Raw genomic sequence first — 14,293 nt, 5'->3', positions numbered from 1 at the left:
TCTAGTGGCGTTTTGTGTTATGTTAGCATTAAGCTAGCAGACTTTCACGAGTATTATATGGTTTGCTATACAGGTGCACGATAATAATCGGTCTGATAATTATCGGTCCGATAATAGGAATTATGACGTCATCCCAATAACTCCAATAACATTATATATTATCGGGCCTATTAATGATATTTTTGGCACTGTGTCGGATTGGGATGTGAGCGTTTGTTTCCACTCCTGTTTTGCCAGTATGCAAAGTTTTGTTAGTGTTCTACAGGCTGTATTTTTCCTTCAATGAGATATAAACCTTACTATGGCAATTAGCAAATTTTGCATTTTACAGTGTTATGTTTACAAATACTTAAGAAGCCTTTTGGTTATTGATAGGCAAGCTGTTCTATAATTGCCACGTTAAGAAAGTTGTTTCATGGACCAACACGACAAAAGTCTCCTCTCCTGTTGCACCAAATGTTTTATCTCCTGACAAATCACAATACATGTTGAGTTTATGTTTGTTTTAGATCAGTTCTCATTGTTCAGCGGAACACATCGTCAATGATATTGACTGATTGATTGTGATTGACTCAAATTATATTTATTTGAAAAATGAATATGGCAGGCGGAACGGTGGCTGAGTGGTTAGCACGTCTGCCTCACAGTTCTAAGATCAAGGGTTCAATCCCGGGCTTCGGCCTTCCTGTGTGGAGTTTGCATGTTCTCCCCGTGCCTGCGTGGGTTTCCTCCGGGAACTCCGGTTTCCTCCCACATCCCAAAAACATGCATGGTAGGCTGATTGAACACTCTAAATTGTCCGTAGGTATGAGTGTGCGCGTGAATGGTTGTATGTCTCCTTGTGCCCTGCAATTGGCTGGCAACCAGTTCAGGGTGTCCCCTGCCTACTGCCCGTAGTTAGCTGGGATGGGCTCCAGCAACTCCGCGACCCTCGTGAGGAAAAGCGGCATGGAAAATGAATGAATGAATGAATATGGCCACTTTTTTGAAGTCAAAACTGTTCTTGTCTTTGTTTCGTTCATTATAATAATGTTCATGTCATCATGAAACTTCTAGTTTGGTCAAAGGCAAATCTATGCTGAATCAACCACTAGATTTTTGACCTACAGGTGTTTAAAAACTCAGGTAAATATACATTGAAAAATTATAGACATATTATCGGTTATCGTATCAGTATCGGCCCATCAGCAAGAAGTTATCGGTATCGGTGTCAAAAAAATGGATATCGCGCACCCCTAGTTTGCTAGCACATACTGGTATTTAAAGTGCATACATTATGGCAGTTTGACAGTAAACTTCCTCTGGTGACGAAACAGCTTTAAGCAAGTATGCTTAGCGTCTGATGTGAGTAATACTTTAAAAAATGTTTTTTAATAAGTTTAAAGCATAAAATGTTTTTTATTTATTTATTCTTCATATGGCAGGTTTTTAACATTCTGGAATATACTGTCTGCCGTAACTACACATTCAGTATTGATCGTCATCTGTTTTAAAGAAAATGCGTCCTCTCTCCTGTTTCCCACCAGGAGGTGATGCAGATGGAGAGGCAGCTCGGGGGTCGGCTGATTGACGAACCTCACATCCTGCTCTTCAAAGACAGTTACCACAACCTGCGCCTGTCCATCCATGACATGCCCCAGGCCCACTGGAGGAGCAAGCTGCTAGCTGGCTACCAGGTGGGTGTCAGGGTGGCCCAGTGGGGCCAAGAAAGATGCGTGCTCAGAATTTGAGCTCATGCAGGGACATTTAATAGAAGTGTAGGTATTCATTCTTTCAAGGTCACCTCATAGTAGAATAAAAGATTAACAAGAGCTCATCAGGCCCATTTGTGATTGTTAGCGTGGGCTAATGGTTGACTTGGCTGTTTGGATAAAACAATAATGTAACATCCTTGTAAAATGTATAATTGTTTTAATAATCAGTCTTCTGAAAATGTTGAGCCTAAAACGTCTAAATGTTTTTTCTCTTGGCCAACATGATGGGCAAGTTGTAAACATGGTTCTAATTAGTGTTGCATCGAGTTGTCTTGGCTCCCATGATGATACCATGTTTTTTTTTTTTTTTAAATACTGTATACTGTATACTATTTTTTTCTTTTAATACTAAATTACTGCATACTCATTTGACTGAAAAGTAATTGACCATTTTCTAAAATTCAATTCGAGGTTAAAATTGGAGATGATTGTCCTTTGTTGTCTTTAAATGGGTATGACATGCTTGCATTGCAGTCAAATTGTTTGTTGTTGGTGTTGAGCTGCCGCCGTGCAGAGCGCTGTTGGATATGGCGGAAAACACTCAGGAAGTTCCGCTCTGAGACCCCCAATTTGGCCAAATTTCAAAATTGTCTGATATGCATGTGTGATACATCATTGGAAAGCTTAAAATCTCAATTTTCTGGGGGAATAAAAATTTTGGACAGGAGGTCATTTAAGAAAAAAAATTTCAAACGGCAAAACCCTAACTGGAGGCGAGAGCAAGCGAGAACAGAATTAAAGACGCCATGATTTTAACGAGACATTATCGCGTACTTACCTTGTTTCGATCCAAAAACTTCATGTAGCATGTATCACCGAGTGTCAAGACACAGCTGTGAATTGCCACAGTGGAATTTTTCTTTATTTTATGGGTGAAACACGGTGATACAAAAAGGGTCGTGATGCAGAAATCGCAGACAACAAGGAGTGGTTGACATTTTCTTTTTCATATAGTTACCCTTTTAAACGTTATTTTTCAATTTTTGTTTTTGTTTGGATCGATTATTTATCATATAACGTATCGGGGAAAATTCCACAGTAACAAAAAAAAAATACAATTAAGCGATAGTTATGAGGTAGATATCCGTGACTTTTTTACAGACGCCAAATTTTTCATTGTGACGCAATTCGTTAGAAAGTTTAAAATATGCGAGTGAATAATTTTTAAAGTCGTTTTTTTTTTTTTTTTTTTTTTTACTAAATATTAGACATCAATTAATACTTCAAAGCTAAAAATGACAGACATTTTGAATGTTGGGGTGGCGTGGCTCAGTGGTAGAGTAGTCGTCCCCCAACCCAGAGGTTGTGGGTTCGATTCTTCGCCCTGATGAACTCGCCTTGAGCAAGATACTGAACCCCATGTTGCTCCTGGTGCTGCGTCACCAGTAGGTGAATGGCGCGATAGTGTAAAGCACTTTGAGCGCCTTGAAAGGTGGAAAAGCGCTATACAAGTGTAACACCATAACACCATTTGAATAATAAATAGAATTGCTTAAAACGGAAAAATTAAAAATAATTCGGAGGCTTAGTGCGCCATGAATCTGCTATGGCAGCATATAGATATTAGGGGTGTGACAAAATATCGAAATGGTGATATATCGTGATACTTTGTATCCCCAAAGGTTATCGATATGCTCCTGTCAAGAATCGAGATATCGTTTTAAAAAGGTGTCAAGGTTTAAAAAAAGGGGAAAAAAAGAAGAAAAAAAAAAGAAAGAACCATCAAGTTGCTTCCAAAATCTTCCACCATAATCGTGTTTCAGTTAACTCTAAGGCTGCCACTGACGGTGCTCGACGCCCAATCCATTTAGACTGGGAACGTTCGTTCGTTCATTCAAAGCCAGAGCATTCACAGTCATTCGGTCCGATTTTCGGGGCATTTACAGGTCACTTGCTAATCATTTTAGGGCATTTACAGGTCATTTCCTGTTGAGTTTGAGTCACTCCCTATTTATTTGGGTGATTCCCAGGTCACTTCCTGTTCTTTAACTCAAAATAAACAGGAAGTGACCCATAAAATACCCCAAAATCAATAGAAAGTAACTGAAAATCAACAGGTAAATGACCTTAAATGGCCCAAAATTACCTCATTGCCTGGCATTGGCTGCCACTGACGGCCATAGACGTTCAATCCGTTTGAAGTGGGAGGGACGGCTGCCACCCTCCCAGTTCAAATAGATTGGACGTCTGGTAGTGATAAACACACCGCCGAAGGATGAAAATTGTGTTTTTCTGTTTATTAGTTGCTTGTAGAATATCCAGTTTCATTTAAAGAGGAGTGCAAGAGCAGAAACTGCTTTTTCAGTCGTCTGTGTTTTCCGCCATATTCTTGTGCAATTTTAGTGTTGTGAAAAGGGTTGTTAAACCAAGGCTTATTGGCCCTTTTTAGTTTTCAAATGTGTTAGTGTGTCATTGCGCTGTCTAGTTGTGGGAATTTGCATTATAATACACGGGCACTTTTATTTCCAATACAAAAGTCTAGGGCTGTCCCAAACGACTAATTTTCTCCCGATTAGTCAGCCGACTATTTTTACGATTAGTCGACTAATCTAATAATTAAACATTTTTTAAAAAAAATTTTTTTTTTAAACTAATTTAGCAATGAAATTTTTGTTGACGCTTATCAATGAAAAAAACAAAACATATTGGAACACTCAAATCATTTATTAAAGTACAAATAAACACGTAAATAACAATAATAAATCACAAATAAACAATGAGTTCAAATGCTGATAGAATTAACTTGTGTAGCATCCCGATTGAAAAGATGGTCTCTTAAACTGATGGTTTACAACTTTTATTCCATCCTTGATGTAAACACAGCGTAAGAGCTACGGTGCACACAAATAAAGCAACACAATTAGAAACTAACAAAAACTTTTCACCTTTTGCCTTTTAAACCTTATTTATATATCAATGAATTGCCTATATGAATTGCCTTTACCTTATTACCTTATCATTGACAATCTCTCCCTTGAGTGCATCACTGTATATACTGTATATATTTATGACCTTTTAACCTTATATAATTTTCTATACCATAAAATAAACCATAACATGAAATAAACCTTTCTATTAGCATTAAGAACAATACTAATAGCACTTATAGGCCCATTGTCAATGAAACTTTATTATTTAGTAAGGCGACAGCACCCTCTGGTGTACAAAAAAATGAAAAAAAAAAAAAAAAAAAAAACTTACAAACTGCGTGAAGGCGCTTAAGGTGTTTATTCACGGCCGACGTGCAGCCAAGCTTGGCACTGAAGAGACAGGACAGAAGAGTGTACTCTCCTTTGTTTCTTTGAAATAAGTCAATGTTTTGGACACTCTGGTGCGCTTTTTTTGGCTTTGTGCCGCTTTCCCCGCTTGCAAACAGAGCATCCGACATTCTAACTTTCCACGCATATATTTTTTTAACCCTTCATTAACCGTCGACGGCATGTTGTGCTCGTCGACGGATTTACGTCATCGATGACTTCGACTACGTCGACTAGTCGGGACAGCGCTACAAAAGTCCAACACATACTGTAGGTGAAATAGAACACTGTCTTTGTAGTAGCCTAATAGTAGTACGTAAACTCACCAGCATGCGTGTGTACTGGCATTGTGCACGCCTTTATGGGGAAAACACGCGAGCATGACAAATTTGGACTGAAAGGGCTTCTTTTGGATGGGAAATTGCTAAAAAAGATCCTCAGCACCCCCTGCTGTGAGTGACTTCCAGCGCTCCTAGATAGGTCTGAAAATGCCTATGCGATGTAAGCGTTATAGTGTGCAGCTCTGGGAGAGTGCTCGTTACTGTTCACTGACTCGGCCACGTTATAGCTCAGTCAGTGCAGTAACTCAGAGCTGTGAGCCGATTGATTACCCTTACTGCTGCGTCCTCTAAGGGAGCTTCCAAATATCGAATGGGAAATAAATATCTGGAAGCTCACAACCCGCATACTGGGAGCAGTCCACGTGCTCTGCACTGCAGTCCGGTGAGGATAGTTCAAAGAGGACTGGAAGATGGTCTGGCTGGAGGTTGGAGCAGCACAAGGTCCCTGCAGAGAAGAGCCAGATTGTGCCAAGTAAGCACAACAGTAACATTGTACCCAGAACAAAAATCTGGACTGAGCCTGCTTCCTTGGAAGTGCTTTCTTTAGAGCAGTGCAGTGGGAAAAAAGGCCTTTAGTCCCCCCCGGGTCCCTAACAATTCTTTAGTGTATTTCACCTGTCTTCCTACACCATCTGTCTGGCTGGGTAACAGTGCCTCTAGTTGGTCACGTGCATGTATTGCGGCCCAGAGCCCCTCTTAAACACAATTCTTGTCAACTGTTAAAAGGGATTCTAAAGGGAAAGGGAAAGGGTTAGCACGTCCTGTTTTTTCCTTCTTTTTCTTGGTTTTTTTTTTGGTTCCTCGTGATCCCTGGGGAGATGCGTATGAGGCATGAATATGGAGCAACAAGAGAAAGATGTCAGAATCATCAGCCTTGAATGCGTTCGATGAAACACATCCAGGCTGCTTTTCTTTTTTTGTTAGAGAGTAGCAAGGACTTACTTTGCATGCATTTACAAGAGGGAAAAGTCTGGTAAGATGCCGCCTGAGTAAGCAATTCAATTATTGATCAGGGATTAACCTTAGTATATAGGGTTTTGTTTTGTTTTTTTAACATAAAGCTTTCAAGAAATATATTAATCCTAAAATAGTACAATTATTTTACAATGTAAATTATATGGCATAGTAATGTGACTAGATTTCCCAAAAATGACAGTGTATGAAAAATGTGTGAGAATGGCCAAATGAAACGGAGTACAAAGTACCATGCGTTTTGAAAGGGATAATGTGTTCTGGAGAAATTGAATGGTCTTTTGTGTTGGAGAAAATTTTTGAGGAAATTTTTTTTATCAACAATAGAAAATCTGCTCAGAAAATGCCCTCAGACTAGAGTAAAGTAGTATAATTTGACTATTTCTCAACATAATGGAGTCATTCACACAGCCAGAACACTTGGGTCAAAAATTTAGAAAAATTGATTACGGGTGTGCTTATTGTGCTTTTGACGAGCTTTTAAAAAACACATATACAGTGATCCCTCGCGTTTCCAACTGCGTACCCTCACTCCATCGCAGATTTTTTTTTCAATTAAAAAATAAATAAATACAGATGAGCTGTCCCGATCCAATCACGCAGTCTCTCACTCTCGCTCCTGCCGCTTTTCTTGGTCAGGCAGTGCATTGGAGTTGCTTATTAAAGTTAACGATGATTAACAGACAGTTAAGATTTGGGGGCAGTTTACATGGCGACTCTGCGACACAAAGACGCAATGACTGAGTAGCAGACTCGCCTCGCGTGCATATAGTGTCGGCAAAGACGAAAAACTCTAAATCCTGCCTCCAAAGTGGAAGAATCTGATTTCGGGGATTGAGGGGGGCTTCCTCAGCATGCATATCAAAGGCTCCCGCAGCGTGAGACCGCGCCGTTAACGTCAGCACTCGTACACGTCACATTGGGCATGCGCAGCGGTGCTACTAAACATTAAAAACAGCAAATATGGCGGAATGCCGGCTTTAATTTACTGTTTTAATAATATTTTTAAATTAAATATGTTGAATGTTTCCATTTTTGTGCCTTTTTGAACAAAAGAAAAATGCCATTGCTTCGAGTGGGTGGGCAAATGTTTTTTCCGGGCTGGGGGCGCTTGGTGGGGTCAGAGTGCATCATTCTCTTTCGCCCTGTAAATCTGCACTGCCGCCTAGGGCCTGGCATGAATACTACATCGTTTTCATGCGGAATTGCGACATTGTTCAAATTTCCATTCCATTTCCAATGATGAATCTGTATAAATACTTTGACCACACAAAAAAAAATTAAAACTCAATTCCAGTTCCACGATTTGTGCAAGGTAGTGTTATCAAATCTTCGGCTCGGGGGCCAATTGAGGGCCACAGGACAATATTTCGCAGCCCCCTCTGTGACAAAGTGTAATATTCGTGTGACCTGCGCCTATGTTGGCATGGGCAATGAGAATATGTATTTTTAAATCAAACAGCTACTTTAAATAGATGAATAGCTACACAAAATAGTCATAAAAGATCCCCCCCCCCCCCAAAAGTGTGGCCTACACCAGACCTTATTTCCAGCAGCTATTTGTTGTAAAGAATACTCAAGTAATGTGTAGCATTTTGAGTAACTGCTTACAATGTCATTTTTTTTTAAAATAATTGTATATATTTTTATCTCAGCACAAGTTCGCTGAATTGTTATTTTTATTGTGTACCACAACCTATTACTTGACCGTTTCAGGCCAGAAAGATGATATAAACACCATGGAATTCAAACCAGAACAACACTTGAAACATTACCCGTCCAAAGAGCATGAGCGTCTTCTCGTGGAGAAAAACATTGTCCCCTTTGATTGGTATGCAGTGATCCCCCGCTACTTCGCCCCCTCAGTCCATCGGGAAGCTAATCATGTAGTCGCACTCTCCCTCCTGCTGCTCTTTGTTGGTCAGGCAGTGCACTGGAGTTGTTTATTAAAAGTAACAATGATTGACAGACTTTAAGGTTTGATGTTGCCACAGATGCTTGGAAGCTGAAGCTTCAAAGCGCTGCATGCGTCAATCATTGTTTAACTTGTTAAACAGTTGCCGTGGCAACTCATTGTGTGTGGGTGAGCAGCTTAAGCGGATTTTAGTGGACTCACTCAATGAAGCATTTAATAAAAACAAGCATTTTTCTACTTTGTTCTTGTTTAAAAAATAATTCGGTGGGACAATAACATGTTTACAACTTCATAGTTATTAGATTGAAGTGCTTAAAAAGATTTATTGAAATATATATACATTAAAAAAAAGTGAAAAAACGTCTTATATTTCTTTCCAATGCTAAATCTGAATAAATACATTGGACACACACATTTTTTTTTGGGGGGGGGGACTACTTCACGGTTTTTCACTAATTGTGGTGGGTTCTGCTCCCCATTATTGTTGTGACGTCTCATTGGTGAAACAGGCAGCCACTGTCGGCATCTCTGGCAAATATATAGTCATTATGTAGAATAAAGAGAAGAAATGTAATGACTCGAGTGTAGCCCAAAGTAACAGAGTAAGAATAGTGTTTGTTCTTCACAAATCTAATCAAGTAAAAGTCATTGAGTGGTAAAATTGCTCTAAAAAGGATTTTTTTCTCAAAAGGTTATTCATGTTACTGTAAAAGAGTAAATGTAATGCATTCCTACCCACCTCTGAGTATTGAATCCTGCGGCTTATAGTCCAGTGTTGCTTATTTGTTGAGTTATTTGAGTTAATAGGTAACACTTTATTTGGCAGCGGTGTCACAAGACTGCCATAAGACCGTCATAATTACGACATGACACTATCATGGGCATTAATGAATGCTTACGACAGATGTCATTAAGAATCATCCAACAAATGATGTCGCCAACTCCATTTATGTTCAGCTCGGATCTTTTACATCCATTCAAAAGTGACAATTTGCCAAATGACACAAAATGACATCTGTCAAAAGCATTCATTAATGGTCATGGCAGTGTCATGTCATAGTTATGATGGTCCTATGACAGTCTTATGGCGCCACTGTCAAATAAAGTAAACATAAATAAAATAACTAGCAATTTATGAAATAACTAGAACAGTAACTGGAGAAATAATTAGCACAGAACATGAATTTTGATTGTAATTTACATCTGTAGCGCCGCAATGCATGCTAGGAGGCATACTGGACGATAACGGTGTTGACAGCAGGTGGCGGCAGTGGCTGACTGTCTACTCCAAGGGAGCAGTGATGGCCAAATGAAGGTTCTTGAATTGGTTCAACGCTTCATGGGGTTCATTTGATCTTATGATGCCGCTGTCAAGTAAAATGTTACCGGTTCATATCTTTTGGTATAAATATCCCATAATACAGTGAGGCTTATAGTCCAGTGCGGCTTATCTATAAACAATACCATTTTCATGTCAAATTTGGTAAGATGTGACTTATAGTCAGGTCCGCCTTATAGTCCGAAAATTACGGTAGTTTTGCCTCACTACTTACCCTACCCGTGCGTAGAAATACCATACAGTAGTGGAAAAAGCTACTAGTAAGACAGTCATTCTTCTACAAGTAGTAAATTGAATCGTCCTGTAATAGCGATGATAAAGAATGTACTATTTCAGATATCAAGGAAGTTGACATTTGTTTGTTTTTTCTTAGTCTTTGGTGTTCAGTGTCTTTGAATCATGTGATGCGCTCGCGCTTTCTGCAGGAGATCCCATTCTACCACCTCTGGAATGGTTCCCAGCGGTACCTCCACTGCACGTTTACTCTGGAACGCCTCAGCCTCAGCACCTGTGAGCTCACCTGCCAGATGTGCGTTTGGCAGGTGGAGGGCGAAGGACAAAGCTTCAGCCTTGACTTTAACATCGCCAAGGTAACACTGAGGAAATTACCCTCCCCCGTTTGGATGCCGTCGTCCTTTCACGTCTTTTCATGAAAGATGTTTCTCTTCATTGCTCTTGTCAAAAACAGGACACCCGAGCCGTGGACTCTGAGTTCCTGTTAATGGACACAAACGCCACTGCCCTCGCAGGGCCCAGCGCCTTTCAGATCCCATACCTCATAAGGCAAAAGATCTGCAGCAGCCTGGACGCCCCGTGTCCCAACGGAGCCGACTGGCGAATGCTCGCACAAAGACTCAAGCTTGAGAGGTAAAGAGCGAGTGGGCTACAGCCGCAAGTGTTATCTGATTACTCATCACCTCGGCACATTGGAACAAGCAGCTTTGCAAAAAATTCAGCATGACCGTATTTATACTCTTTGAGCAGAGTGCTTACATCCCCAGTACATAAAGAACTACATCTTTGAAATAAATAAGCAACCAATCCAACAATGAAGTAAATTTCTTTAGTTCTTGAGGTTCATGAATAAATAATTCAGCCGCACTTCTAAGATTTTTTTCTGAATCTTAGACACAAATATTTTTCAATTCTTTAGTAGTTTTTAAAATGCATGATAAAGGATTTCTTATTGGACACTGTTGCTACTTTTCGAGATGCATTGTGGGATACATCCATGGGGGACTATAACTTCTACTCACTCCACATTCGAACAGCACTAGACAATGCCAAAGTCACTATATAAGGCTTTATATAGCATGTGAAGCGATTCCAAACACAGCCTCATTCCCACCAGCCATTTTATTTGATAGGTAGGTTGGGATAAATTGACAACTGGACTTGGAACAATATAAACATTACAGACTTGTTTTCTTCAGGTAAGCTGCTGAACGTATACTGCTTTTCTCTGTCTGTTCGATTTTCTCCTTTAGAATGCTGAGGGACTGAAAATGTAACAAGCAAACAATCCATCAGCTCTAAATCTTGAAAGCTAGCGATTCTGTGCCAGACTGCGACCATTTTTGGGGGGGAAGTTACACAAATGGTGAATTTAAAAACGAGTTGCGACCATCGATCCCTTTTACACAAATTTAATTTCTAGCCCCTAATGAAACTGAATAGGTAAAGTTAATTTGTCCGCTCAACTTTATTTGCCCCGATTAATCACCCGGTGAATTGATGCAGTACGGGTTTAATTAGCAATGCTTTGCTCAGCAGAATCAATTCTCAATTAGGCCTGAAGTTCTGACGACAACAAAAAGCTTGGGTTGTTTGATCTGTCCTCAATTCCATGTTACTGGAGAATTAAACAGCATCTTCTAATTCCTTTGCTCTCTCTCTCCCCTTGTATTTTTCATTAAAGCATCACAACGTTATGACCACTCACACAATTTAACAATATCTAATACAATATTGTGTCTTTAAGAAAATAATAATGTTCACTTGTTAGAGAGGTATTTATATATAGTAGTTTGCTGTAGTATAAAACTATACTTCATATATAAATACATATACTGTATAGTATACATGTACATATATATACTGTATTTATGTAAACTTCATCATACTGAAAGCTGTAAATTTTACCTTAATTAGTAAATTGAGTCCAAAATATTTGATATTGCTCTTAGTATGATGCAGTAGAGATCCACACCAGCCCTGAAAATGACCAGCCCAGTAATAAATATGATTATAGCAATGGCTGCCCAGACGCACCCGAATCTGACCTATCGCCCCTATTGATTACGAGGTGTATCCTTTCCTCACATGGTGTCTGATGGTGTTGGTAAAGGTGGTCATAAAGAACTTGCAATGCTACTTTTAGCGTGATAGCACATATTGTATATTCCATCATGTTTTTGTGTCACTAGTCCCTCTGTTCTTTCATTCTCTCTGTATCTTTAAACCTTTGGTTAAGCGGCATTTTCTGATGAGACATTCTCATTAAAATAGTTTAATGATACTCAGATTTACAATTCTGCATGTCCAAGCAGCTGAACAGGACAGCATATTCTTTCACTCAAATAGGGCTGCAGCTATCGATTATTTTAGTAGTCGATTAAGCTATCAACAAGTTAGTTTGAATAATCGAGTCATCGGATTAGGAACATTTAATGTTTTGCAGAATACACTTTTAGGAAATGTAAAACAAAGGTTTGCTAAGATTGCACTTTCAAAAAAGCATTAAATGCAAATACGGAATAAAAGTCCTGAGTTTTTCTTCAAACTATGCAGAATTCATTTATTTCATTTAGAAATAAATGATAATACAGTACTTGAGCTTAGCCTCAAATGGTATAAAAAAGAAGTTAATAAATGGGAATCTAAGTACAACAACAACAAAAAACAGTTGACTAACTGTCATAGCAAAAGACCGCTTGGTTTAATGCTATAAAATGCTAACTTTCTTTACAAAAACTGTATACCTATAAACTAAATTACGAATGCATTAAAAACATATTAGCTCAAACAAAAGCTTACCTTATGTTGGTCTTAACAGGGAGCAGCTGGATTCAGCCATGTTGAATGAGTCATATTCACTGTTGCCACTAGAGGGTAGTGTATCCAACCAAAGTAATAAAATGAAATGCAAACACTTTCAAAACAAACCATTACAGCATCACTCTAACTCGAAACAGCAACATTTGATTCAAAGCTTTTTTTGTAATCGAATTACTTGAGTTAATGGTTGCAGCACTAGACTCAAACTAGACTAACACTCATTTAGAATTTACTATAATATGACTAAGTGTAATAAATATTTTCGGCCAAAAAACAAACTAAAATGACTGCCAAAAGCCATACTAGGCAGTGTCAATTAAAAATTAGCATTTAGCATTATTGCTCATATGACTCTTTTTATCCTTCTGACATGAATTTAAAGGAGTTTATCACTAGTAGACATCCAGTCTTGGGCTGCAGCTATTGATTATTTTAGTAGTCGATTAATCTATCAATTTGTTAGTTCGAGTAATCTGATGAGGATCATTTATTGCGTTGCAGAGTTAATTTTAAGAGCTGTAAACCAAGATTGCACTTTCAAGAGTGCATTAAATGTGAATACAAAATAAAATTCCCTGAGTGTTTCTTCAAATTATGCAGAATTGCGCTTTCATTCAATAACATATTAGAATACCTGAGCTTAGCCTCAAATGGTATAATAATAAATAAATAAATGAAGAACTAAGTACAACAAAAGAACAATTGGCTAACTTGCATTGGAGCGAAAGTCCGTTAGCTTAAATGCTATCACATGTTTAATTTTTTTTACAATGCTCTTAGCAAATCATTCAAACACATATTCCCACAAAAAGCTGCTCAATATACATCTAAACTAAATTACGAATGCATAAGAAATCATATCAGCTCAAACAAAAACTAACCTTATTTTGGTCTTGACTGGAAGCTGCTGGAGTCAGCCATGTTAAATGAGTTATGTCCAGTGTTGTTAATCTTACTTTATAAAAGTAATTCATTACAGTTACAAATTACTTCTCTCAAAAAGTAATTGAGTTAGTAACTCAGTTGCCTGAATGTAAGAGTAATTAGTTACTTGGCAAAGTAACTGGTAATAATTTTCATGTTTTTTTTTTTTTAAAAACAGGTCACACAATGTGAAGTTTAAAGGGTTTTTGGGACATTTGGCCCTAACCCAATTCTTTACCCTAAACTTAACTCGACACAGGGGTATTGCAGATATTGCGATAACTAGATAGCAACCTTTGCTATGTGTGGAAGTCATTTAATGTTGTGACTCAACCGTTAAAGCTGTTAAAATTCCTCCCGTTATTGCATTAGTTCCCTTCTGTCTACTTTCAACATGTGTAAGTTTTAAAACTGTTTCATCATTTAAAGATAAGATTTAAGTCAAGATTTTGCCGATTTAAGAGCATTTTAGATAAAAACACTTAGGTTCGCTAGGAAGTTTCTCTATAACAGAGCCTTCCTGAGAGGTCTACTGCTTTAAGATGGCGGCTGTTTACTAACGCATCTAGTTCTTTATACAGTGCTGCTCGAAAGTTTGTGAACCCCACAGCGATGGTCAGATTTTTTGTAAAAAAAACTAAAATAACCTTATTAAATGTTAAGTTATACCCAAATCCACAATACTGACATTCCAAATAATGGACTGAAACAAAAGAAATAGTTATATTGTCATT

General features: G+C 38.4%; 1 protein-coding gene across 4 annotated transcripts in view; it reads left to right on the top strand.

Annotated features, from left to right (window-relative positions):
- The window catches only part of unc5a (unc-5 netrin receptor A), a 398,198-nt gene that overhangs the window by 376,565 nt on the left and 7,340 nt on the right, over positions 1 to 14,293 (top strand). For all 4 annotated transcript variants that reach the window (XM_057851224.1, XM_057851223.1, XM_057851222.1 and 1 more), the window contains 3 exons: positions 1,527 to 1,676; positions 10,004 to 10,168; positions 10,267 to 10,445. In XM_057851224.1, the coding sequence (XP_057707207.1) occupies positions 1,527 to 1,676; positions 10,004 to 10,168; positions 10,267 to 10,445 (494 nt within the window). The remainder of the gene's footprint in view (positions 1 to 1,526; positions 1,677 to 10,003; positions 10,169 to 10,266; positions 10,446 to 14,293) is intronic.

This window comes from Corythoichthys intestinalis, chromosome 11 (assembly GCF_030265065.1).
Source record: "Corythoichthys intestinalis isolate RoL2023-P3 chromosome 11, ASM3026506v1, whole genome shotgun sequence".
In the NCBI taxonomy this organism is placed as follows: domain Eukaryota; kingdom Metazoa; phylum Chordata; class Actinopteri; order Syngnathiformes; family Syngnathidae; genus Corythoichthys; species Corythoichthys intestinalis.
The sequence above is the reverse complement of the archived record's forward strand: the minus strand, read 5'-3'. Positions and strand labels throughout refer to the sequence as shown.